The sequence below is a fragment of the Perna viridis genome, chromosome 12 (genome assembly GCF_037379345.1).
Source record: "Perna viridis isolate PV_CMFRI_1.1 ecotype Kerala chromosome 12, ASM3737934v1, whole genome shotgun sequence".
Lineage (NCBI taxonomy): Eukaryota > Metazoa > Mollusca > Bivalvia > Mytilida > Mytilidae > Perna > Perna viridis.
This window is the reverse complement of record NC_142456.1, coordinates 32112160-32139926: the sequence shown is the minus strand read 5'-3', so window position 1 is coordinate 32139926 and position 27767 is coordinate 32112160. Positions and strand designations below refer to the sequence as shown.

At 33.7% G+C, this 27767-nt stretch overlaps 3 protein-coding genes across 8 annotated transcripts in view; 2 read left to right on the top strand and 1 right to left on the bottom strand.

Annotated features, from left to right (window-relative positions):
• Positions 1-87: 87 nt before the first annotated feature.
• LOC148602056 (uncharacterized) lies at positions 88-22257 on the bottom strand. Of its 3 annotated transcripts, none has more exons than XM_088554316.1 (4): positions 21973-22257; positions 3226-3343; positions 2834-2967; positions 88-1477 (listed from the first exon to the last, which is right to left on the bottom strand). In XM_088554316.1, the coding sequence occupies exons 1-3, from the start codon at positions 22014-22016 to the stop codon at positions 2884-2886; spliced, it is 246 nt and encodes an 81-aa protein (XP_088410442.1). In that variant the 5' UTR covers positions 22017-22257; the 3' UTR covers positions 88-1477; positions 2834-2883. The 3 variants fall into 3 exon arrangements, with proteins under 3 accessions (XP_088410442.1, XP_088410443.1, XP_088410441.1); XM_088554317.1 differs by lacking the exon at positions 21973-22257 and adding an exon at positions 5634-6193; XM_088554315.1 differs by lacking the exon at positions 21973-22257 and adding an exon at positions 5484-5739.
• On the top strand, positions 8637-10018 carry LOC148602057 (uncharacterized). The gene is made up of 3 exons (XM_088554314.1): positions 8637-8942; positions 9183-9251; positions 9884-10018. The coding sequence occupies exons 1-3, from the start codon at positions 8660-8662 to the stop codon at positions 10003-10005; spliced, it is 474 nt and encodes a 157-aa protein (XP_088410440.1). The 5' UTR covers positions 8637-8659; the 3' UTR covers positions 10006-10018.
• Positions 11090-27767, top strand: part of LOC148602055 (interferon-induced very large GTPase 1-like) — a 32875-nt gene continuing 16197 nt past the window's right edge. Inside the window, exons 1-5 of one of the 4 annotated variants that reach the window (XM_088554309.1) lie at positions 11090-11153; positions 18372-18422; positions 18710-18803; positions 23671-24456; positions 25310-25423. The gene's annotated coding sequence lies outside the window, so the exon portion shown is untranslated. Of the gene's footprint in view, positions 11154-11590; positions 15911-18371; positions 18423-18709; positions 18804-23670; positions 24457-25309; positions 25424-26953; positions 27071-27767 lie in introns of those variants that run through there. The other 3 variants (XM_088554310.1, XM_088554312.1, XM_088554311.1) reach the window with 3 other exon arrangements.

The window sequence follows — 27767 nt, the reverse complement described above, 5'->3', positions numbered from 1 at the left end:
AATTACAAAACAAGAGGCTCCCAGGAGCCTGAATCGGTCACCTAGTTAAATTTTAGCCTTTTAATGGCAATAACTCTTAACAAGGAGTTGTCAGACAATTTTGGCTCCCTTTGATTTATTGGACACATTTGTAAGCCTTATAATAAGGATCATTTCAGTAATTGAAAGCTATTGGCTAAACCCAACAGATTTGGACATGAATGCAAAAATATTCTGTCTGACCCCATTGTCCTATTTTCAGAAACGGCAGCCATGTTTTTTTCAGTGATCAAAAATCTGTCATTTCATTAAAGATACCCTATAAAACAAAAATGTCAAGTTTCATTGAATTCTGTAGAGCAGTTTCTGAGGTGAAGATTTTTTAAAGTAATAACATCATAAACAGAAAAAAAAACGTCCAAAAAGGGCAATAACTCCAACATGGGTCAACAAATTTTCACAAAAATTTGACCACAGATACATCTCATCATGCTGAACACTTTTACCCTGTGTCAGAATTCAGCTAAACCTAACGATTTTGGAGATAAATGCGAAAAACTAATGTCTGACCCCTATGTTCTACTTTTAGTAAAAACGTCCATGTTTTTCGACGGATCAAAAATCCCCACAACAGTTCTATGCACAATATCCCAAGGAACATTCAAAGTCAGTTTGGTTCCAATCGGTCAAGTAGTGTCAGAGGAGAAGAGTTTTGAAAGAAATGACGTTAAAAATAGCAAAAAAAAAACATTGAAAAAGGGCAATAACTCTAACATGGCTTAATAGATTAAATTGAAAATTTGATTGCAGATAGATCTCATACTGAACTCTTTTAACCCATGTCAGAATTTGGCTAAACCCAATGGTTTTGGAGATATATGCGAAGATCTACTGTCTGACCCCTACATTCTATTTTTAGTAACAGCGTCCATGTTTTTCGACAGATCAAGAATCCCCATATTAGTTCTATGCAGGATACCCCAAGGAACATTCATACCATGTTTGGTTAAAATTGGTCAGGTAGTTTCAGAGGAGAAGAGTTTTGAAAATTGCTAACGACGATGATGGACGACAAGTAATGGCAATAGCTCACATGGCCTTCGTCCAGGTGAGCTAATGGAAACCAAAAATTTGGAAAAACCTTTATTTTCCCAAAATTAGATTCACAAATGCCAAACTTTCAGTTCATTTAGTTATTATTCAAAAGTTAAATTGCAGCACAATTTTAAATTCCAAAGATATAACTGGTGTGTTTCTATTGTTGCTAAGTATAGTTTATGGATCGTGTTCTAGCTGTCTGAGCTCAAGTATAATTATTTCACATAGTCCGTTAAAAGCAGTGACTGTAATCTGACAATAGAATGATATGTAGGTGAAATTAACTCTTACAATGTGTTTCAAAGATAAAAAAAGTGTTTGTACTGTCTCATTTTGGACATAACCATCAGTCCATATTTTGCAGTGGTTTTCCTCAATCACATTTCTACACAATTGTTCTCTGAAACAAAACAAAAAATCATAAACTTGATTAATAAAAATCATATATGATAAAGAGTGAAATAGTACACAATTAATGATGTTAACAAATCTGAACTTGAAAAGACAATGGAAGCAAAAGCATTGAGACCAGGGACAAAGACTACTTAAGTACCAGTCCATATAAAATTCAGACAATTTATGGCAGAGGTGATTCATGCTGTAAACAAAACAAAACACTGAACAAATGATGCATTTTTGGTCCACGTGCTACATTTGTACATGTATTTAAAAATAGTCCTTTTGTTTTCAGATCTGCACCTTTTAAAAACCATAAATTCATCTCGCATTAGTATCAACCAATTCATACCAAATCGAGAAGGATAACTCTCCATTTCCTACACAATCTATTTAATTTTTATCTCGAAAATGCATCAACTGAATAGCATACAAAGACTGGTTATGTTATTCACCACTGTTTTTGTATTAGAAATAAAAGTGAATTCCCTGGGTTTTTGAAATGCATGAATCACCTCCTGTCTGATATTCATAAAGACTGGTACTTAAGTTAACTTAAAGAATACACATGAAAGAATTGAGAATAAATGATTAACTACCACTGTGGGAAAACTGGGAACATGTGTCATGCGCACTGGTATGGTAAGCATTCTCTGGTTTTTTTTCCCTAGAAATACCTTAATTGACAATGGAGGTGTATAATGAGAAATACTCCTGCAACATCCACATCTGATTAAATAAAGTAGCAGTGTACCAGTGGAGATATGCATAGCCAAATGTATGCAATTGTTGCACATGTTGTTTTGTTTCACTTGTACAGGAAGTTGATATTGGAGGGCAACCAATATGCCTCATCTACTTGAAGTTACACACCAAATTTGAAATTAATCCATCCATTGGGAGCTGAGACTTCTGTGACGAAATTTTTCCCTTTCTGTCCATAAAGAGAAAAATTGCAAAGTCCCTTGAAAAAGGAAGTTGATATCAGAAAGCATACAAAATTGCTTACAACATATGCCTAATCTATACAAAATTTGAAATAAATCCATCTATTGGGAGCTAAGATAATTGTGACAAAATTTTGAATAATGGACAGGATGATTTCAATATACCACCCACTCTTTGAGTAGGGGTATAAAACTGAAGCATTAGATGAGCTCAGGGCTTAAAATGATAAAAATTGAATTCAATTAGAATGATATGTAGTACAATAATTTTCCCACTTAAAATATGGCACATTGTCTCTGCTCGATGGTCCATTAATATTTTTATAACAGTACCATAGGCTTATAACAAAAACAAATATTCCCAGTTACCACTAACACTATTGTATATACTTGTAACAAATAATGCAACATACCTCTTGAACAAAGTGTTGATAACATGTACAATATACATGTAGACCCAAGTTCAGATACTAGGAAGGGCAGACAATTCATTTATACTATCTAGTACTAAAGTTATAATGCTGCTGTCCCTTGGCTCACCATCTGCCTGTAAAAGAATGAAAAGTATTGGTTAAATGTTAAATGCTTTAGGTATTTAGATGTATTACAAAACAAAAACAAATCACGAAGACCTTGGATCCAATTTAAATCTACTTTCGTTATGGTTCATGTTTATAGGTCTTAAGAGTATTCAACTTTTTTTATATATAAATATCAACTTTATAACTTAATACACTGGCATCCACAGGAAAAAAAATGTTCCCTTGTATTTTTTTTTTACCATATATGTACATGAAGTAAATACCAAATCATCAGATTGGAACTGTGGTAGATTACTCATATCTCTATAATCAGTTTTTGACATCTCAAGAAAAATGTTTTGGATTTTCTTCATATAGCACTGCTCTTCCTTATATTTAACCCTGAAGTAAGAAGAGAATAACATTATGTATTTATTTTATCTTTGCAAGCAAAATGTCTGTCTCTTGCATGCACCATATAACAGTCTTAATTATTTCAAATTAAAATAACACTAAAAATTCCAGTTTTAATGGCCTCATTGTTCCCAGTTTGGGATTCAGAGAATCACCAATGGGGTCCAAAAAAATCATTGATAAACACTTTTTATGCATGCATATACAGAAAATAATACATTTTTTCTCAACTTTTCAAATGCCACATCCCCCACCAGATACACCTATAGTACAAGTAAATCATGCATATTAGAGTGTGATTTTAGTTATTGCAGTACAGTGGGTTAACCCCACTCCAGTAGTCAAAATAATAAGCCTCATATAATAATTCAAGACAACTGATGGACATGTTTTGTTTCTACACACATAGCCTTAGTGCTTTCGCCAGAAATTTGTGATGGCATGGTTATTTAAGTATTTTTAAGGCACTCAACTGTCGCAGAAGGTTCTATTGGGGCACCTAATCTGAACAGGAGGGCAATTCATTCCCTTAAACCTGCAATAAACATGGATCACCAAAGTATCATAAATGGGTGTCAACACAACAGGAATACACGTTAACATGTCAATTAGTTAAATCTTTATAACTTGAAAGTTGAGTTTGGCCATCTGGGGCACATTGTAAAATTCATGATGAGGACAGCATGGTGGTAGAAGAAGTCATAGATATTCTTCTATTAAATGTCCAAAATATATTTTGATTGTAACTGTAGACTTACTGTGAATGTACTTAAATTTGAGGGGACCAATTTTTGCGGTTATGGGGAAAATGACCAGATAGAAGAACCTTGATTATGTGGATTTCAGAACTACATCATATAAACAAAGGGAAATTTTCTTTTCATTGGGAACCAAATTTTTTGGTTTACCATAAAATCAGCGAAAACTGGTACCCCATGAACATTATAATACTTTCACAGTACTTAAGGAATGGATGAATGACATGGGTCATTGTTCACCATTATTGTTTTTGTTCAATGTCGTTCTGGTGCAAAAGTGAAATTTGTGGTCATGCATGCATTTAATTATTATCTGATTGTAGTGAGGAATGTCTCCTACATAGCATACATTTTGTACCATTAATCAGTTCTGTCTATTTTATTGTAGGCTGAAAACCAATATTAAACTATGAATCTAATTCTGAATGCAAATGTAGGTTTTTAAGGTGTACAGTTAATCAAAAAGGCATAAGTATAAAAAGAATAATGTAACATACACGTATATCGAATGTTGAGCTGATTTGAAAATGTTGGTAAACATACCTTAACCTGACCATGATGATGACGTATGATTCACACGTGCAGGCTCCCGTTCTTTGTTACAAAAATATACAAATTTGTGATTGCACAGGTTGCAAATTAAAATCAGTCTTCTTGCATTTTTTTGTGTAGAACTTTCAAAATTAAGGCAATCTTATCCTCAAAATTAATTTAAGGCCACCTAGAAATCAAATCATGGATCCCTGGTAGAGGAAAGTATAACTAAGTACCTAACTTTCCCGGACCCAAATTTCACCTGCCCCAGGTAACGGGAAATAGGAATCCTAGAACACTGCGTATACATGTAGCTCCCATGTACATGTAGTCTGAATTTCCTGTGTCACCCAGCAACCTGCCTCTTTTTCATTTGAATATTGACATGCTGATACATCAATATCCAATGAAAAAGTGGGCAGTTGCAGGGTCAGAGGAAATTCAGACCTCTTTCTGGGGAGACACTGCCTAAAATAACCAAACTCTATGATACTGTTAATTATGACTACATAGTGGATTATATCTACTTGTAATAATGTATATAATCTATATTGGTAAACTGGTACACAAATTTGGTGATAGAAAATGGACAGTAAATGAAAAAAAATTGTATAGATACCCCACATAACAGTATCCACATAAAAAAATGAGGGTTGCAAGGTCAGATGAAATTTGGAATGCTCCTGGGGAAGCCACTGCCTTCAACTAAACTCTACGCTACAGTAAATTGTGACTGCTTAGGTGTATATCTACCTGTAATAACCTTTATAATCAATGAAAGTACACATATTTAGTGATAGAAAATGGTCAATAAAATGATAAAATACTATAGATACCGTTTACTTTGTTTATTGAAAACTGGGGAGTGTGGATCACATAACTCGCCAGCGGAAGTTTTCATACACGTTGAATTCTCATTGTCAATAATTTTGCTTTTTTTGTTTTCGTTGTCTGTATTTATCACTATTTTTCGCTTTAAACTCAACCCTTTTGGTCTTTTCCTCTCATTGTTCATGCTGTTCACTGATCGCACTTAACCAGCTACCCGCGGTTTTATCGACTGTATTAACCTTTTTCACAAAAGAGTGGCATGTGGGGTACTGGTAAAATGAGAAACGAAATGAAACGAAATCTTTAAAGAAATACGGCGAAGTCTTACGAAAACTAACCAAATTGGTACGCCAGAAAAAAACAAACAAACAAACAAAACAAAACAAAACAAAAAACAAAAAACAAAAAACAAAGCAAATAAACAAAACTACAAAGAAACATAAGTGAAAAAAAAAACAAAAATTAATTTAATAATAAAATAGCTACAATTTCCCTGCATCACAAAATATATCTATTGGAAAAATATTACAAACAAGTAAATATATTCAGAGACGTGGTAGATCTTTAAGACTCTGATATAAATCCAATGCCAGTGGTGCACACTTGAAAGTAACCTGCTACATTATTTAGTGTGCACCACGTGCACCTGCACGTGATAGAGGTTATTACTTAAAAAAAACCGAAAAAAAAATATACAAGTCACTCCTTAAACATCTAACGTTCAGAAACAAACCTATTCTCTATTTCAATAACAACTTGAGAGTGTCACTTCTCACCTAGTTCATATATATCGGGCCACTTTGTAAATATATCGTATATTGGCAAACACCGAACAAAACTGTTTATGACCCCTGTATTCTGTATTACCATATACTTTTTTAAACCAACTTGGTGATAAACATAGAATATTAGTCGCATTGTTAATATAAAAATACCACTAAAACTTTTCATACATGATGTGCTGGTCATCCTGCCTGCGACAAGAAATATCACAATTTATTGAGAAATAGTGAACTACGGACTTTTAATCTCCAGCGCTGAACTATAAATCTTCGGCGCTGGACTTTTTAAATTACAATATCTTATCTCTGTGAGACCAACAGGGCTCCGTAGTGAACAGACAATAATTTTGTGGAAGCCAATTGAAAATATCAATCAATAATGCAATAAATGCAATTTACATTGGGGGGGGGGGGGGTAATGAAAGCAGCGGCAGTATTTGGTCAGTGTCGATTTTATTGCTCACAAAACCAATGAAACAGCGCATTGAGTTATCCTAAATAATTTGTCCTTCTTTAGTCAATCTGAATCGCGGATATTTGTGGTCCAAAAAGAACGCCAAAAAGAAACAACGCATGCTATCTTTTATTTATATTTCATACTCGACGGAGGAGGCGTCGACCCTTTCTCGATTAAATACAGATTGTCCAACATTATATCTGACATAGTCAAATTCCGTTTAACATATTATATATATATATTCACAATTCTGTGTAAGAATCAGGCAATGGGTGGCACATCAAATTCCCCAATTTAGTAATTTTTGTCTAAAATATATTCAGTGCATCTAGAAAAAAACAAAAAAAGCTATTTAAGTTTATCCTGAAGCATCTGTGACGTAGATATGTTTCACTGCTTATCAAGGGAAAGAGTGCGGGAAAATTTTCCCGCCATTTTCCCGTAGTGCATTTCAACTAAATTTGACCTATCAATATCATAAAAATGCAGATTTTACAAACAATTTGACGGCTATTTCTGGGGGTTATCAGGTATAATTAATTGGTTAATGCAATAAAATTTCTGCGTTTTTTCCTTCATGTGCCACATGCACCTTATATACATTTTGCTCGATTCTTAGACGGAGCAGTACTTAAAAATCTGAGCCTCTTCACGACGAGAATCAGAAATTTGTCCATATTCCACTTTCCCAAAAGGGAATAGATGCTATTAACATCAGCAATGTTCTTCATCGTAAAGAGGTAGTTTCCAAAGTTCCACCATTTCAAAAAGCAATTTGTTCGTCAATGTCTCTTACAGTAATAAGTATTGTAAAATTTTCAACTGTAAATACGAAAACTGTACCCCATCAACATTATAATACTTTCACAGTACTTAAGGAATGGATGAATGGGTCATCGTTCACCATTATTGTTTTTGTTTAACCTTTAAGCCTTATAGTTCCTATCCTTAATTATCTGAAATATATTAATAGTTTTTTTCTAGTAGACTCTCATTCAGTAAAATTGAAGCCCAAAATTGACCTTGCAAATGGTGGCACTCAACCCACAACATCAATGAAGTAAAGCAGATATTACCGTTTTAAAGTGTCTCAAACAACTCTATCATTTCGGTGGGGTAGGGGTACATTTCTTTCATTTTACTTCCAAACCATCCGTGTTACCGCAATTTCCTTGGTACCATTGTAAAGCAGTGACATTGGGCTACACGTTGACATCTATATATGTCAATTTACTTTGTTTTGTAAAAAGAAGTTCGAAGAATCCAAAGACGTAAAAAATGGACTTTTTCCTCAAAGAAGTATAAAAAGTAGCCCAAAAAATATAAAAATACTTCAGTTTATTTTTTAGCGATAAAAAGATTCATAAAAGGGAGGTATAAGGGTAGCTGAAAATCATATTTTGGTTGATGAGTGGGGGTGCACGGGGGTTATTTCAACCCATGCACTATTAGGTCCTCTCCTCGACATCAGCTAGATGATTTTCAAAATACTTTATTTCGCACAAACTGAAGGAATTAAAATTGTGAGAACATGAATCGAAAAGGGTGTCATTATTTTTACCTTTTTTTCACTACCTCCATGCATGCTTTCATCCTGTGCTAGTTTCTAAGTGACTGATAAATGATAAAACATAGTAATTGGCTGTTAGTTTTGGAAATGCATCCATGATTTGTTCTAAATCTCAGTAATATTGTTTTACAGTATATTATCATGGCTACTTGATTTTATGACAATAATCAATATTTTACTTATAAATTACTTGAAATTCCACACGCAAAAGATTTGAAAAATATATACTTTTAATAGAAAAAAAAACACTTGAAATTTCAGAACTGACCTAACCGTATATTACTACCTAAAATGGACCCAACGCTTCCGACATTGACGTAATAATCGGTAACGTGGGAACGTCGTGGTATTTTCGTAAAGGCCTCTTCAAAGATGGCAGCGTTTTTTGTGAAAACCGGTTGTTTGCCATGTTTTAATGGTGACATGCGAAAAGTGTCACCAGAAATCATCTGTGAATTGCATCTACCGGAACGACGCCTGTCGGAAGAAATAATAAATGAATTGAAAACATGTGGAATCATATCGACGGAAACCACCAATGCTAGGGGTGGCATTTCATTTAATATCATGCCAGATGGCGATATTATGGCAAGGAAGCCACGTCGCTCACCAGCTCTTCTACAATATAACAAAGTTAGACCATCAGGGTCAGAAGGTAAGTTAAACAGAAGCTTAGGCAACTAAGCTGTGTATCAAGCGATCACTTTGTCTCTATGAAAATGTGGTGCGCGTCAAAATGAATCAAGTTTACACTCAAGTTGTACGACCATATCTTTTTATCATAGGAACACAAATCGTCTACAACATTGTGGTTTTACTAGAAATCATTGATGCTGATGATAATTGGTTGAGTTTTGTTGGTTTATTCTATTTAATTTTCGCTTCGTCTTTTCAGTTGCGTATAACAGCAGAGAAAGAGCAAAGATCGCCAACACAAGGCGCCAGGAAGCGCTGGATAGAAAGGGTAGTTTATCCATGAGAATTCGGCATTACATTGACATGAACATTTGAAAATGACAGGCCTACATGTACATCTGACGTGTTTTAAATACGGATTAACGTTATGATAGGACAGGACCGATTCATATAATAGAAAAAAAAACATTGGAGAACTTTTTATTGACGAAATATATTTTCCCGATCAAACAGTGTGGTGAGGGAAGAATGTAATACACTGCAAAATTTCCCGCCCACTTTAATCTTTATATACATGTAACCATATAAGATTTCTCTCTACACAACGTTATCTCAGCATTATTGTTTGCAAGAGTGTTTCCAGGGTGTTTCGAATGCGTATTCTGCAAACTGTTTAAACCTTGTGCCTGGTTCTTACCTGGACGAGTAATCAACTTCATACAAATTTAATGTGTGTGTACATGTCTATCTGGTACGCTGAAGACCAGGTGGCAGGAGTTTAGATTTTTAAAAATTTGTGACAGTTGAACCTTTGTTGATTTCGTTTTGATAATACAATTGGACTGGCATTTAAAAAGTAAATGGAGGCCGGAAAATTAAGTGATTTGATCTAAAATCAAAAAATCAAAGTAATATTATGTTAACGTTATAATATGTCTTCATTTTTTTTTAACTTTGCAGCACAAGTTGGAAAGGACTATGAGCTTAAGAGATTGGCAGTCATTGATAGGCGTGAGAAGAAACTCCGCGATATAATAAGAAAAACCGAAGAAAAACTGACGAAGAACGGAACCAGCAAATAAGCACAAGTATTAAAACCTATCATTCGATTTTGTTAACCTTTATTCAAAATACATAGAAAAGCGGAACCAGGAAATAAGCAGAACAACTTCATTACTTCAATGTCAATTTTGAAACAGATCATTCAATTTTGTTAACCTCTATTCAAAGTATCTGTTTGAGTAGACATTATTCTGCTTCGAAAAGTTCCAGCTGATTTTCACCCCTCTGGCTAAATCCCAAACGAATAAAAGCTGAAAGGCTTGAGTACACACAACCCGCTTGCACTCTCCGTAATTCTTATAAAAAATTGTACTCTAAATTAAAGCAACATTACTAATGCTGCAGTAGATCGAGCTTAAACTGGCTTGGTGTTTTGGCTGTGACAGGTCCCAAAAAAAAAAAACGATGCGCCTCGCGTCAAGATCTCCATCTTGATATATATTCGTCACATTCAAATTTATGTAAATATTGTTATTATTTTCTTGATTATTTAACTGTCATCATTCCATGTATTTTTGCTGGTTACTTATAAACTGCGAAACGAAATTCAAAACTGAAAATCTTCATTTACACAGAATTTCACAAACAAAATGTATAATTTTCAGTTGATTTCAGTAATTTAAAATTTAAAAGACATGCATCTGACAGTGGGAACATTGCGCAGCCAGATTGCACCTCCACCGGTGAAGACTATGGTCAAATATTCAAAGGGAGATAACACGAATTCCTTAATAGGTGTCGCTCAAAACGGTAATTAACGTGATTTGTTTACATCGAGTCGCTTCGGTTTTGTACAGTTATTTTTAATAAAACAAGTAAACAGACAAAACAATTACACACAAAAAGAAAACTGATTGGTAGAAATTTTCTTCCATGACTGTACGATTTTTTTACTTTTATTTATCGTTGATTTTACGAATTTCAGTTCAGAAGCGGCGCACAGGTTTACTCTAAAAATATGGCGCGAAAACCCCCTTGCCTAAAAATAACTGGCACAATCGTGTCCTATTGGTTGATTTTTTTTACACAATTAATAAAAATAGATTGCAAAGACACCAGCCTTTCTAAAAATACGAAACACTTCCCATCATTCTTTCTTCAAATGCAATTGAGGCTGGAGGGAAGTAGAGCTTTTTGTTCTTATATAGTAATTGTGTGGCCCTTCAAAGTAATTTATAGTATAAAACTTAGCTTAAACCCTTGACCCCCATTTTCTATCGTCTAGCTTTCTGCATCAATTTAGATAGCAATGATTAATGTAGACATTCTTGTATATATTGTTTTACTTTTCTGTAGTTTTTTCATTAGCTGTTTATTGACATGTAGATTTTTGGCAAGCCAAAGGGAACAAAATGCCTATTTATAAATATTTATAAATAATTATAAATATCTATTATTCATTTATTAATATTTATAATTCATTTATAAATATTTATAATGATGATGTAATTTATAAATATTTATAAACAAATTATAAATAGCAATAATTTATATTATTTATAAATATTTATAATTCATTTATAAATATTTATAATTCATTTATTAATATTTGTAATTCATGTATAAATTTCGTATCAACATACTCTGTTTAAGACTTAACATGTACTAGAATTTCAGCATTTTTTTATTGTTGCATTGCTTGAATATTTGATGATATCTTCATTATGCATTTGTTGTTATTTCATGTACTATTCTGCTGTTTTATGATTATGTCTAAAAAAACCTATTTATTTTAAGCTCCAGCCAGAAAAAAGCCTCTAGGCCATGTGTATACTGTGGTAATGACAGTGATAAGTACATACCTTAGGGGTTTGTGATCCTAATTTTTGTGAATTTGCATGTAAAAAAATTCATTTCCCTGACAACGTATGCATTTGTCGAAAATGTGAACCAATTTAAGCGCGCTATTTCAAACACAGGAAATAATGAGTCAGTGTCTGCACTTAAGAAGTCTAAGTTCCAAAGCGGCAGTAATGACAATTTAAAATGTTTTCTTTTTTTTTTTTTTACAAATTTGGATTGTGTAATGAAAATGGCTTTCATTTCACTGATATTGACCCCACTTCTTATCAGTAAAAGTTTCAGGTGAAAGGATAGAAGAACCAGTAAGAGAATTTCTATGTGACACGGATTACAATTTATGTAACCATTTTAAATCCTCAGACAAAATTCCATGTTTCATTTGTGATAAATTGACAAATAAGAGGACTATCAGCATTATAGATGAAAATTTAGATATATTTGAAAAAATATACAAAAATAGAATTAAAGTTTGAAACCAAGATAGATAGAACAAAAAAGGTATCATGTTGTGCATTATGCAACAATAGTTTTAATCAATTGTATAGATTTGAAGATGCATAAGACGTAGTATTGCAAACAGATAAGTTTCTGCAATATATTATTCTTAAATTTAAATTTGGTGATACTGTTCCAGAAAATAATATTGATATTTATACTGTTTATGAAACTTGACAGAAGTTGTACAATCATTTTTCCAGGAAAGACCATTTTACTTCCTGTATTCTTCGGGCGTTACAAGTGTGCCCTTCTTAGAAATATCAATGAATTTGGATTTAATACTGTCACTGAGCCTGAAATGCATGAATTAGAGCATAGTAACAAATGGTGATTGAGAATGTTTAAAGTTAGATAAGACAAAAGCTTACAGGTGTATATTCCTGAATTTTAACAGAGGGGTTATTTGTATAGATATGGGTTAAATGTTCTGAACTGTTTACACACATTGGCATTTCACTCAAACCAACTGTCAAGGGAAATCACTGATTTAAAACAACAGCTGACTGACATTAAAGGAATATTAATTTCTCTGAAAAGTCCAAAATCCACCAAGGTTATAATTTTGAGTAAGCAGTTGATATATTGAGACGAATGGTGAAAAAATACACAAATGAAGTACAGGCCTCTTTTCTTGATATACACCAGTTCAATGCTGAGAAGGAAATTAATGATATTCCTCATGTTTTATGAAATTATTTTTTAGGTTATGTGCCTCGGATAAAGAGAATAAAGAATAGATGAAAAGTGGAACAATTATTACATTGAAAAAAAATATAATCCAGTTTGATATTTTACAAGATTGTTCATATGCTCTTCAATTTTCAATTGTCAGAACTCACAGTGTGTTAAACCATTGCATTTACTTATAACTGATGTCTTTCACAAATTTTCCAAAGCCTCATCTACATTTCTGTCCATCAATGCTAGGTAAGGTATTGATGTATCAAAAGATTTTCTTAACTGGTATATTACGAATCGGTGCAGGCAATTAGAACAACAACAGAGAGTTATTAGTCCTAAGAGTTCTGTGGTGGCTAACTTTGACAACTTAGATCAAAATCAATCTTATTCTGTTGTTGGTTTTGGCAAAGATAAGAGTGGTTTTCATGGTATCACCAAACAGACTGCAACACCTTGTCCATCTCTCTCTTTTACTAATGAAACTTCACACAGTGTGTATACCGGTAATGATGAGACTTTACACAATGTGCATTGCAATGAAACTATACACTGTGTGCATAATAACGAAACTTCCAGCAGTGAAACTTTGTTTGAAAATCTAGGGACCGCTCTCTTCCACAAAGCTTTGTTGAAATGGCAGTTAATCCTGTAAATAAACTTGAGCCATTAAATAGCAAGAGATCATCACACTTTTACAATTTTTCATCTTCGTTCTTGGACATATCTATTGCGGAATCAAGCTAGCGTGTTTGTATCACGCCTTTGATAAAAATAACTATCTAAGGATGACCCCTACCATTTGGCAGATTTACAAAATTTTTCCCTTGATGTTTTGAGATTTTTTTTACGTGGCTGCTTCTCAGTGTTAATTTCTGGTGAACAGTTTTATTCTGTAGCCATTGATGAAGCTCATGACAAGCAAATAAATTTGAAAACAAAAAGTGCTTTGAATTCTTTCAGTGAGTCATCCTTAGCTGCCCTAACTTATTATATACCAGACAGAGCCGAAACTCTTTTTAATTCAAAATCACAGCTAGGTTTTATCAGTGATAGTTGCCCTCATCATACAGAGAAGACTGTCCCTTATGTATCCCTTGAAGAAAAAATATTTTGGAATACATATCCCAGTTAGAAATGTCTTCTCTGTTCTGTACAGATGATAAGAAGTTATTGCATCATATTGAAGGAATTAGAAGCAACAGAAGAACAGACGGACAGTTTGATTAACTACAGACGGTATGGACAAGAGACTTTGATTAGTTATGTTGATTGTTTTCTGAAGGTTTCTGGCCTTGGTAAAGCCCCCTCTAGACAGAAGAGAAATTTAAAAACATTTTCCACTCCTAAATAAGGGTAACAATAAAACTGCCGAATATTATACGATCCATAATCAAGTCAAGTCCAATATAAATCTGGAAAAAAAATAGATATTACACCACCGGAGCTGCTGGTACTGCAATGGTCCTGATTTCGTACAGGCAGTACAAACAAAATTGTGGGTTAAACCTAGGGTTTACTGTTGGAAGACGGAAAAAAGAAATTAAGGACCAGAAAACTGTTTTAACACGTTTAAAGAAGAAAATTGCTTTTCAAAAGTCAGCAATAAAACTATTTCAGATTTGGACCAGTTTTTGCTGCTTCCCAGAGCTATATGTGATGCTGACGGTTTTCCCCAAAAGCGTAAATAATCTTGGGCAACAACCATTTGAAGAAGTTGTACTATGATTCTTTTACCTCTCACATTTCTAGTGCTTGTAATGTTTTTTGTTGTTGATGACACGTTTGTTTTGAATACATTCCACTTTCTAGTATACGTAAGACATTTTCAGATTTTGCATCCTTCCTTTTTGATAAGTGAGAGACTTGTCGTTAGAAGCTGTTGAATGCGTCTGAAGTACACATAGTTTTTGATCACCCAAATAGGTGAGGCATTAGCCCAAAAGACAATGAAAGATCCCGTAGAGATATTACTATGGCGCACGACTCTTGTATCCATGAATTTAATTGTATTTCTTCCAGCACTCCCCTACCCTCTTACTGGAGGGCTTTTCTTTCTGTTAGAAGTCAGAAGAGACTTTTTGTCAATTTTCTCTCAGAAAAATATTGAAATTTTGCTGAGAAGAGATTTTTGAATGCTGATGTTTCATTTGTAACATGTGGTGAGTTCAATAATAGTTTAAAAGATAAAGCTGTAATAACTTACAAGAGCAAGTCCCATAATTATACCTTTGCTTCATATAAACATGAGGAAGCAGATACCAGAGTTTGATTCCATGCTTTTACATCATCATGTAAAAATGTCATAATTTATAGCCCATGACCTTGACACTGATGTTTACCTTATTGGTCTACCAAAAGTTAACAAAACTGACAAACATGCGTATGTTGAAGTTGAAGTTGAAAGATTCACTTTATGAGAAACTTTTCATTGATATGAAAGTGATTTGTAGTGCTATAGAGAAGAGTATTTGCCTTAAAAATGTTTAAGATATTCACTCTTGTTCACAGCTTTTGTATATTTTTAGTGATGCGCCTATACCTTCTATTTCAAAGGTTATGGCAAAAATACTATTTTTGATGCATTTGGAAAGCATGCTACGTTAATTACAGGCATAAATTCAAGTATGCTTCATTATGGTGAGATCATATTATTATTATCATTTTATAGGTTAATATTGCCCTTATGACAGAAATGAGACAAAAAATGTGAGAAAGAGTTTCTTATGAGCAGGAAATGTTATCAAACCCAAAGGCACTGAAACAGAACTGCACCCGTTGCTTTTGGATTTTTAGATTTTGGTCGCAGGCAAATGCCAATTTTCTAAATTTACCCTCTCTTTCCGACTATGCGTGGCAAATTTGTAATGGGAATCTCAGTTTTATTTGGGACACAGATTCTAATTTAAAAAAAAAGTGGAAACAACTGTTGTCTGGTACGCCAAGGTATGTAAAATAGATTGCAAAGCAAATAAATGCAAATGTCTTAAGAGTAACAACAAATGTAGTCCTGGCTGTAAGTGTGTTAGTTGCTGCAATTTAAATGACGTTTCTTTTCATGGTACATCCATGGACAATTCCTTTGGTTCCTTTGGTCTTGTTGAAGTCATGAACACTTAAAGTGATTTTGAAAATTTAGATTTTTTTTTATGATGAGGATAATATGATGATGATTATTAAGATTATTGATGATTATGATGATGATGATTGTCCCTTAGTTTATGAAGATCACTTAATTTTCAAATATTTTGATACGGGGTTTCTTGTTTCAGATGACATGTAAATGCATGTACATAAGTCTTTAATTGTTGCTTTTTAAATAAATTGTTGCTTAATTAATGAATTGTGGCCATGACTGTATTATTGTTAAGGTCTAATGTAGATAGAACTGGGTAAATAAAAGATTTTTCGATATATTTATTTAAATGTATTGGTGTGAATGAGGCTAATTTTTCTCAATCTTACCAACAACAGTGCATATGAAAATTAGCCTGTATGAAAGAGTAATCAAGGGAACCAAGGTTATAGCGGTAATCAAAAGAATGTAATCCAGGGACAAAAACCAGACATGGAAAACAGACATACACAACAAAGAACATAAAGTAACTAAAATCATACATACAAAGTAACAAAAGTAAATGAGCAACTCGGACTCCACTAAAAACAAGGAGCATGGACCAGGTGCACCGGTAGTGTAAGCGTCCTCTGCTTTTCTAGAAACACCCGCTCATAAAAAGTCAAGTCCGGGGTAGACAAACGAGGGAAGGAAAACCATGACCCGTTGAATAAATCAGTTTTCATGGTGCTGATGGATACACCATAACGATCCACGAGTTCATGATAACGACCATAAAACTTCTGTAATGATGACTTCAATCTTGTAGCAACATAACCCTGTTCCAAAAGCCTATTTGTTAGAGTTCTAACGCGATACAAAAAGTCTGCGTAGTTTCGGCAAGCTCTGGCATAACGTATGAGTTGTGATATGAATACTTCATACGCAGGAGCCGAAGGGATGTTGCCACAGATGAAAGGAAAGTTGACAATTCTGAATGAAAAGTCATCACGTTTGTCGTAAAGTTTGGTCAATAGTTTTCCTTTACCATCGATTTCTAAGTGTAGGTCAAGATATGAGGCTGACTTCACAGTGTCTGTAGTATTCTTTATCTCAAGTTCTTTTGGGTAGATGCGATGTATCAAATCCCCGAAATTAGGATTGTTTAAAGATAATACGTCATCTATATAGCGGAAAATGAGATTGAAAGATCTAGCCAAACGATATTCTTTCTTTCTAATCAGATCAGCTATAAAGTCAGCCTCATAAGATTGAAGGAATAGGTCAGCTAGTAAAGGAGCACAATTTGTTCCCATTGGAATGCCGACCGTTTGTTGAAAAACACATCCACCACACTGGACAAATATGTTGTCAATTAAAAATTCCAGCATTTTGTAAACATCTTCCTCTATATATTTAGAAGATGATTTTGGAATTATTTCTTACAAAGTATGAGGAATCTCTACCAAGAACTATATATTTGTATCTAGGTGTACCATCTTTTTTGGAAAAACAACGATGTACAATGTTTTTAAGTCGGGATTTTAACTGAGTATGGGGAATAGAAGTATACAGTGTTGAAAAATCAAAGGTTTTAATGCTATTATATTCAGATAATAGTCTTGAACTGATTGTCTCCAAAAGATCTTTCGAATTTTTCAGGATCCACATTGAATTAATACCACTACGGGAGTAACAAGTGTTGTGGTAGGACTGTAGACCCTCTTTGACAGTTGTGAGTATAGAAGTTAAAAGTTTTGAAAGACGTTTGGTGGTACATTTTGCAGATCCAGCTATGAAACGTTATTTGTATGGATTCTTGTGAAGTTTAGGAATCCAGTACATAGACGATAAATCACAATCATCGTCCTTGGTAGAGAGACCAAAAGATGATAGCACAGATTTATGCTTTTCCACAATCTCTTCTTTGGAGTGAGTGGTAGCAGTGTAGGTCTTATCACTGCTATTACTTTCTACGTCTACCTCTGATAATAAACATTGGATATAAAACGTTTTGCAGACAAAAACAATGTTGTTTTGGGCTTTGTCTGCTGGTATGACAACATATTTGTCATGTATAGTAGACAATGTTTTTGCTACATCGAGGTCTTTGAAAACTGATGTAGCCTTGGCACTTGAAATTTATTTCAAGCTATAAGAGAATGATTTTCAGTGTAAGGCTATTCATGCTCATTACAAGTTGATCCAAGAAGAATATTGTGTAGGTGTATATTCTTGGTTTAATTTCTCATACATATACTTGTATACTTTTTTTAAACAGTTGTGTGTTTTGACTTTGTCATTAGACATTTACTTCATAATTATTCAATTGTAATTCAATTATCATTTTAGAAATAACCTGTATCTAATAAAGACTGAAACCAGCAAGACTACCCAGAAAAGGTAAGTTTTCTTATTTGAATTGTTGGCGCATAGTAAAGTGAATGCAAATCCAGAAATTTGAAAAGGGGTTTCATATGTAGGCACCGCTATCCTTGTTTTTGCAAATGACTATATCTTGATTTTATTATATTGAATATAATTCACCACATTTTATGCTTTTACTTATAAAGTGACACAAAATTCCAACAAAAATAGATTTTTTTAGGTCAGAGTGGTTAGTCATCCATGTTTTGCAATTAAATAATGGTTTTATTGCTTTATAATGGATGGTTATAATTATTTTTCAGGTCATAATGGAAGTTAAAAACATCCAGATCGAGGAAGTGTGTGGCCTTAAATAACAATGAATTAATGGATTATAAAGACATACGGATCTAGAAAGTGAGTGGATTTCTTGGACAACTCATACGTGAATTTAGTGTTTTGTCTGCTTTCCTTTTAAAGCTGGCATTCCTTTAATGCAATATTTGAGCGGTTCCTGAAATTTATTGTACTTACCTATATAATTGGTTTTATTTCAGTTTTTTGAGTTAACTGTCATTTATCAAATTTGAATTATCCCGATTTCAGTATACATTTTTTTCTACTTGCAATTCCAGTGAATAATCAAAATACAAAAAATAAATAAATTTATAAAAAGTCAGCATTTTTCATTTAATTTCAAATTTTGACTTCACATGTAAAACGTCTAATTTAGGTCAGATGAATTTGATTTTAAAAAACTATTCCTAGTTAATGCGAATTGTATGTGAATGCTGGTCATTCTGTCTTACTTTGGGGTAAGTCGGTTTTACATCTTAAGTACCCATTTCCTGTGAATGCTTATCATTTTTGTCTACTTTCGAGGAAAGTTGGTATTGCACTTGAAGGACCTTTTTTATGTGAATTCTGTTCATTCTGTCTTACTTTGGGGAAAGTCGATATTGCACCTAAAGTACCAACTTTATATGAATTCTGGTCATTTTTATCTACCTTCTTGGAAAGTTTGTATTGCACTTGAAGAACCCATTTCATGTGAATGATAGTCATTCTGAATTTTTTTGCGGGAAAGTCGGTACTGCACCTGACTTAACCATTTTATGTGAATGTTGGGAATTTTTTGTCATCTTTTTTGGGGGAAAGTCGGTATGGCAATTGCAGAATCCATTTTATGTGAATGCTGGTCATTCTGTCTTACTGTGGGGGAAGTTGGTACTGCACCTTACGTACCAAGGTCATGTGAATGCTGCTAATTTTTTACTTTCTTTGGGGAAAGTCTGTATGGCACTTGAAGTACACATTTCATATGAATGCTGGTCATTTTTGTCTTCATCTGGGAAAAGTTGATAGTGCACTTGAAGAATTCACTTTATATGAATGCTCTTGATTCTGTCTTACTTTGGGAAAAGACACCTTTGGTACCCAATTCATGTGAATGCTGATCGTTTTTTCTTCCTTTGAGTGAAATGTAATACTCTTGAAAGTTATTACAGTTATTTTTACAGTTTAATTTGCAATGCCTATACAGGTATTACATATATTTTTTCTTGTTGGTTTACTGTAAAAAAATATTTTTCTTTTTCGTCACATTTTAAAAATAAGGAACATTTACGGTTATTATTTTGGTGTTCTACTAAAATATATCAGATTTAGATTATTAATACCAGTTCTAAGCTATTTGTTAGCTTGATAGTATTTAAAATTTTATTTTCCCCATATCCTATGTTTTTTCTTAACTTTAATCTATTTATTAACTATTTTTTTTTTTAATTCATTTCTTTTGTTTTTAATTTTTCAAATGCTTTAACATTTGAAGGTAGGTAATAAAGGATTGGAAGGTAATATTTCTTAAAAATTCATTTTTAACATGTGCACATACATAGAAAACTACTTATCATAAAAATGGTGGAAAAAGCTGTAAGCTAGAGCCATTAGTTCATCCAAATAAAAATTTAAGGTCGAGGAAGAAAACTCTTGCCAAGTATAAAAGTGGGAGAAGCAAATCTAGAGACATTGCCTCTTACCAAGTATAACAGAAGAGCTAGGAACATTGATTTTTTCAATGTAAATGATTGGGGCCTTACCATAGTAATAATCATCTAAATATGGTTACAATTGTTTGGCCAACTTAAAATTTCATATCTAATTAGATTAGAACTCAAAAGGAAATTTACATAGAATAATACAGAACCTTTATATTATGGTAAATCATACAGGTAAAAAAATTCTTCAAGTTTAGACAATTATTTTATTTCGTTTTACTCTACAATTAGCCGGAACATATCAGTACCCGACTCATTGTCTAGACCAAGAAAATAGGGTTTTGGTCAGTAGGTTTATAATGAAGATATATGAAGATATATTTTTGAGTGCCAGTCAGGTTCCTTTTTCTTGTTTGTTCGTGCCCGTCTGAGTGAACACATGCGTGATATGGACAATTTATACATAGTTTTATGATTGTACTTGTATTATTGTACTGGGATTATTATGGGAATGTTTTCTAAGGGTCAAGACAGAGTTCGTTCTCATTGTTGTATCCCTCATATCCAGTCAGTTCAAGGCTGTCGACCAGTGCCCAGCTTTATTTCGTCTATTTATTCATATTTCTCACCCGTCATTAAAATTCATATATTCTGCTAAGGGATATGATTATTATGGGCTTATTTCCTCGAATTTTAAGATATAGTATGTCCTGTCTTCCTTCTGTTCCGTCCCGTTATTATATTTTCCCCTCGATGTCAACCATGTTTGTATTTGGCAGACTGGAAGTAATAAGCTAGGATAATATAGACGTTTGTGGGAATGCACAGATTTCTAAACCAATCATATCATATTGAGGCCCACAAGGATAAAACAATAATATTAGCCGAATCCCCACCTTTCTGAAATTGGGCGAAAAGTTCCAACAATTGGGGCAGTTATATATAAAATGTGGGCCGGCGTCCTAAAATCCATCCTGGTAGAATTATTTTCGAGAGAAGTTGGAACTGTTGGGCACGATTTTGAACAGCTCACCAGGAGAACAACACCCGTGGTGTGCCTCTATACCAAAGTGGCCATATAACTGTATCTTGAAGGAAATGCAAACCTTAACTAACAAGATTAAGCAATCGGACACGTTTGTGACAGTTCCAAAGGGGAAAGCGGTGAAATTCACATTTTCACGGTGCGTCCTAATGTCGGTCGTGTTTATTCGGAAACATTTGTAAATATTCCTAAAAAAGTGATGTTGGATAAGATAAGCCATAATACTAGATTTCCGAGGCTAGTACGTTTGTTGACATTTCCGCCATTGCGAACTTCTAATTATCGCCCTTGACCCACGTTGACCATAGAGTGGAGCTCTCCCATGTCGCTGGCGTTCCCACTGGTAGAGCAGACAACACGTTAAGCAACACATAGACATAAAATACTTTTGACATAACATACATCACATGTTTGTGTATAGGCTTTGTCTACTATGACCCTCAGTTCTAGTTAAAACGTGTTTCTTTGGGTCTGTACCAAGTCAATTTCTGGGTATGGTATGACTATCTGTGTTAAAATGTATGATTAGCTACGCACAACTTACTGTGATCTATAAGGCTTGCGTCTGTTTAATGCACCTCTAGTCATGCGCACTTACAATGCGCCTCTGGGTGCATTGCGCTCTAACAATTCGCCCTTACAATGCGTCTCTTGGTAAGTGATGTATAAGGATATGACGCCTTCAACATTTGGTTATAACTCTAATCCTTATTCAGGCTGGGCGGTGATACCCAGATATAACGTTAAAGTGCATCATATCCTTCGAATCGTTGTATGCCTAATCAGATACAAGTTATCTTTAGTAGATATGAGAACGAGCTAACTACAATCAAATCACTATAACCAACTTACTTGACTAATGTGTAACAATTGCTTTTAAACCACGTTTTGAAGAGGCTATTTAATTAGTTAGGCGATACCAAAAGTCATAATCATATGTACGTTTCATTCAACCTATTTTACTATGCCAAAGTAAAGCTTATCACATGTATCACTTTGTATTATCTGAAATCAGTTTCCGCATTTTAGCTATCGTATCCTATCCGGGTGTGACTTACATATAAGAGACTCCATGGTAATGGATAGCACAATTTACTAGAATATAAATAAATATTGTTTGGTTGTGCATTCTTTTACACAACTGAATGCTTAATGATTATCGTGTATATTATGTTTTAGTTCATACATAATCTAAATTTATTTATGCATAGAAAATACGCCTACTTTGATACCGTTAAAAGAGATATACAGTGACAGGGAGAGAAATAAATTGCAATCAAGCTCATCCTTTGCCCTTGAAAATTTCTTCACACAGTTCATCAAAGTTATGTAAACCTGAAGTACCACTATTTATAATCATAAATATTCAAGTCATTTAGAGCATTAAATTCAAATTCATTACTATATGTTAATAAATATGTAATTTCATATTGGCCTTGTTATAGGTTTGAGGTCTGTCATATTGGCCGCCGAGGCGGTCGTACTGGTCCCGTAGCATCGCCGAGGGCCAATACGGCTGTCGAGGCCAATATAATTGACTAAAAGCTATAACAGGGCCAATATGAAATATTTATTGACAATTTTATTAACCAACTCAACTAGATGATTTGTAGAAGTTGTTTTCGTGTTTTACCACGTAGGTTTATTTGCATTAATCAGTCTTAAAAATCCTTTTGTATAAAATGGAAGATTTTTTTTTGTGTTTTAGTCCTGGTGATCAAAGTACTATTCAAGAAATCCAATTCTAACTCAAAATGACAGTGTCAAACGACTGGGAGTTATAATGCCCTATCGGCCCTGGTTTGATCCATATTGGCCCCGTACAGATGCCCGATTTGAATTCATATCAATTGGTCAGTTTTTTACATATTTCAAAGTATTTTGGGTAGTTGGTTAATAATGCTGGATAAATATAGTGAAAATAGTTATCTCACTTATATTTATATTTTAAACAAAATTAAGCAGAATTAAGTTTATTAAGATGTATATCACTCACTCATACATTCCACCCAAATCAGATTGTTTCATACATATTTTTACAACATATAAATGCTTCTTTTAATAAAGCTGAACTACACTGATACATTCCTACGTAGGAATCCTGTCTATCTCAAAAAGTACAGCAATATTTGAACTCTTACTGTTAACATCCAAGATGTACTTACATAATTTTAAATGAATTTTTAAGCTGCATTGTTTTCATAGATTTTCTAAAAAAATATTCATTATATCTTTTTTACAGGTTGCTGAGATTCAAGATCTAAATGGCTTCTTCACATGTTCAAAACCTAGAGTCAACTGCCCAGATAAGAAGTTTCCACCAAAAAGTGAACTGACCAATAACAAACAAGAATGAAGTAGGAATATCTGAGTAAAGACAACATATCAGACTACACATATAATGTAAAAGAGTAACATACACAATGACAAGTTCAAGTGCTTAAACTGATAGCCGAGGACTACTAACTCAGCCACTATGGCAAACCTTACGCAATTATATCCTTATTAACTAACTAGTCCAATATACAAGGTCAATATGGATTTTAACAATTCCAATATCACGTATTGGACGGCTAAATCCCGTATATTGACGGTCATATCCCTTATTGGCACACTTTTTGTATTTTGTACTGTATTGGCAGTTTTGATCATATTTAGGCCAATATTCGAACGTTAGTCAATGATATACTGTACACAAATACACAATAATAAAATACAGCTATACCAAACAATCAGTGTCGAAAATTCAACAATTCTCGACGTTCAAATGGCTTCTTGCCTCCCCCAAAAAATAGAAAATTTTATCCTAGCCCCCACCTCCTAAAATTCAGATGTTTCCTCTTATTTTAACTTTTGCAAAGGAAGTATATTTTTATTTTCCTTATTTTAGAAGAAATTTGGGACATCTCGTCCCATGGACAGACTGTTGTTGAGACATATCGGATCATAATACCTGTTACAATAAAGAAGATATAAAAGGATTATACTTGATACTTCAGGCTAACTATCCCTGTCCATAAAAATAAAGGTAATAGCGACTCTAACCCATTTATATTGGAGTCAATGTCATGCATAAATAAATAAAATTTTAATTAAAAACTAGATTAATGTCGATGCAACCCATGATATAAAATTTTAAAAATAGAATAAATATACATGTCGTTGTTCGTCATTACCCACTTACACTGAATCATTTTTAGCTCACCTGGTCATAGGACATGTGAGCTATTGCCATCACTTGGAGTCCGTCGTCGATATTGTCGTGATCGTCGTCGTCTTTAACAATTCTTCAAACATCTTCCCCTTTGAAACTATTGAATGGGTTTGGATGAAACCAAATATGATTGTTTCTTTGAGTATCCTGAACAAAATCATCGTTTGGATTTTTGATCTGTTAAAAAAACATGGTCGCCAGTACTAAAAAACATAAAGTTCAGATATAAGTTTTTTGCATATATCTACATAAAGTTTGACAATGGGGTAAAAGTGTTGACCATGATGAGATATATCTGTGATGTAATTTTAATGAAATTCTGTTTACACATGTTGGAGTTTTGTGCTCTTTTTGATCGGTGAAAAGACATGGCCGCTGATACTAAAATATGACATAGGGGTCATACAGCAGATTTTTGCAAATATGTCCAAAACCGTTAGGTTAAATTCTTACACTGGATAAAAGTCTTATGCATGATGATGTCTATCAGTGATGTAATTTTGGTGAAAATCTGTTGACCTATGTTTTAATACAAAGTGTCATACCATAGATTGATTTTTTGGGGTGTGACTCAACCTGTTTTGGAATAATAAACCAAATAGAAGCATTTTAATGATGTCTGGACAATAACTTGATTAATTTTAAATGAATCTCTCTGACGTTGTAGTCGAAGGTCCAAAAGGGAGCCAGAAATCACATTTTTCATGATGTCCAGACAACTATAATAAAATGAATCTCTGAGAAATTCACCATAGAGTGCCATACATTGTACCACGAACTGGTGAGTGGAATTTACTTTGAGGGTTATCACTTGAAGCGTTTATAAAAAAGTGACAAAGAAGAGGGTCCATAAATGATACCTTCATGTCGGGAAAATAATTTAAGTCTAAGTGAACGGATCTTTTTGAAATTGTACCACAAAAGTACTATACACGGACGGTTTGGATTGTGATTTAGGGGTGACTCAACCTGTTTTAGAATTATGGACCAAATACAAGCATTTTAATGATGTCTGGACAATAACTTGATTAATTTTGAATGAATCTCTTTGAAGTTGCAGTCGAAGGTGAAATTCCACAAAAGATCGCTGGGGTATATTTTGGGTGTTGCGGCTGGAAATGATAAGGAATTAGGGGAAGAGTAATCAAGGGAACCAAGGTTATAGCGGTAATCAAAAGAATGCAATCCAGGGACAGACCAGACATGGAAAACAGACATACACAAAAAAGAACATAAAGTAACTAAAATCATACATACAAAGTAAGAAAAGCAAATGAGCAACTCGTACTCCACTAAAAACTGAGAGCATGGACCAGGTGCACCGGTAGGGTCCGGGGTAGACAGACAAGGAAAGGAAAACTATGAACCGTTGAATAAATCAGTTTTCATGGTACAGATGGATACACCATAACAATACACGAATTCATGATGATGACCATAAAACTTCTGTAGTGATGACTTCATCCTTGTAACAACATAACCCTGTTCCAGAAGCCTATTTGTTAGAGTTCTAGCGCGATACAAAAAGTCTGCGTAGCTTCGGCAAGCTCTGGCATAACGTATGATATGAACACTCCGTACGCAGGTGCTGAAGGGATGTTGCCACATATGAAAGGAAAGTGGACAATTCTGAATGAAAAGTCATCACATTTGTCGTGAAGTTTGGTCAATAGTTTTCCTTTACCATCGATTTCTAAGTGTAGGTCAAGATATTAGGCTGACCTTACGGTGTCTGTAGTATCCTTTATCTCAAGTTCTTTTGGGTAGATGCGATGTATCAAATCCCCGAAATTAGGATTGATTAAAGATAACACATCATCTATATAGCGGAAATTGAGATTAAAGGATCTAGCCAAACGATACTCTTTCTTTCGGATCAAATCAGGGAAAGAAATAAACATTTTCCTGAAATACAATTGATACTTTGACAGAAAGTGAATTGATCTCTTTGATATTGTAACAAAACAAAGTTGCCATGGCTCCAATGAAAAGTTGATATTGATTTTGTGGTGCTGTGCTTATTGAGGAATAAAGATCCAAACGTGGGCCACTGCAAATCTGGTTGAATAATTATAGTGTGTCAAATATTAATGGGAATCAAATTTCAGAGCTGTATGAAGCTTGAATTGTGTGACAATGGCTTTACTTTCAGTGTTCGACCTGTTGTATTAAGCTACGCCCCGCGAAACATTTTATTTCGACGTTTTACGATTGATTATATTATCTAATTTAGTGGAAAAAATGTAGTTATCAAGATTCAGAACTTTCGGAAAATCTCGATTTCTAAATATATCGTTTAAAAATAGATTGTGTGTAATATCATTGATAACAATATATCGTTTAATTATAAATTGTGTGTAATATCATTGATGACAATTATTGAATGTCCTTGCACGGTCAACACACTGATTTAACAGATCCGGAAAAGGTAGGCCATTTCAACGGATTTTATTGCTCGAAATCTCCTAGGCCAAAGATTTATCCCCTTGGCGGATTTAGATGGGGTGGGCATGTCGGTTTGTGTTTCCCTTACATTGAGTAAGTTTAAGTTGTAACAATAAGAAAACAGGAAAAACAAGTTGATGGGAAGTTAAAACAAAACATTTTTAAACAATCGTCCGACCTTTCACTCAGTTAGAGCAAATAAGTATATTGTCGTCAGTGTAACTTAAATTTTGAGTGTTTTGTTCTGCCTTAGTGCAACACTGATAACAATTACTTGGTTTCCGAATATTTTTGAAATTGTACAAGGTGTCGTACCAGAATAAGAAGGCTAAGATTGGTTCAGTTTAAGAAACGGGGAGCCATAAAAGTCAGATTTTTTATGACATCCGGACAATTACTATAATTGAATGAGTATCTTTGAAATTATACCGTAGATGTCCATACATTGTACCACGAACAGATGGGTGGATTTGTTGTTGTTTTTATTGTTCTGACAGTTGGTATAATTGGTTCTTGGGGAATCCTGCACAAAATCACTAGTTACTTTAAAAATATTTTTCTATGAAACTATTGGACATAATTCAATGAGTTTCTTAGGTATGACCGTTGAGATATTACATGTATGAAAAACATGACTATTTTTACAAAAACAATAGAATGTAGCTTATAAAGCCATGTGA

Bases quoted from the DNA above. Each gene is read 5' to 3' on its own strand.
- LOC148602056 (XM_088554315.1), bottom strand. From the start codon at position 5,662: ATGAACAATGAGAGGAAAAGACCAAAAGGGTTGAGTTTAAAGCGAAAA. The intron at 3,344-5,483 runs GTATCTATAGTA...TTCTTACTTCAG, and splicing joins TTCAATAAACAAAGTAAACG to GGTTAAATATAAGGAAGAGC. The intron at 2,968-3,225 runs GTATTTACTTCA...ATTCTTTTACAG, and splicing joins AGTTCCAATCTGATGATTTG to GCAGATGGTGAGCCAAGGGA.
- LOC148602057 (XM_088554314.1), top strand. From the start codon at position 8,660: ATGGCAGCGTTTTTTGTGAAAACCGGTTGTTTGCCATGTTTTAATGGT. The intron at 8,943-9,182 runs GTAAGTTAAACA...TCGTCTTTTCAG, and splicing joins TAGACCATCAGGGTCAGAAG to TTGCGTATAACAGCAGAGAA. The intron at 9,252-9,883 runs GTAGTTTATCCA...TTAACTTTGCAG, and splicing joins GGAAGCGCTGGATAGAAAGG to CACAAGTTGGAAAGGACTAT.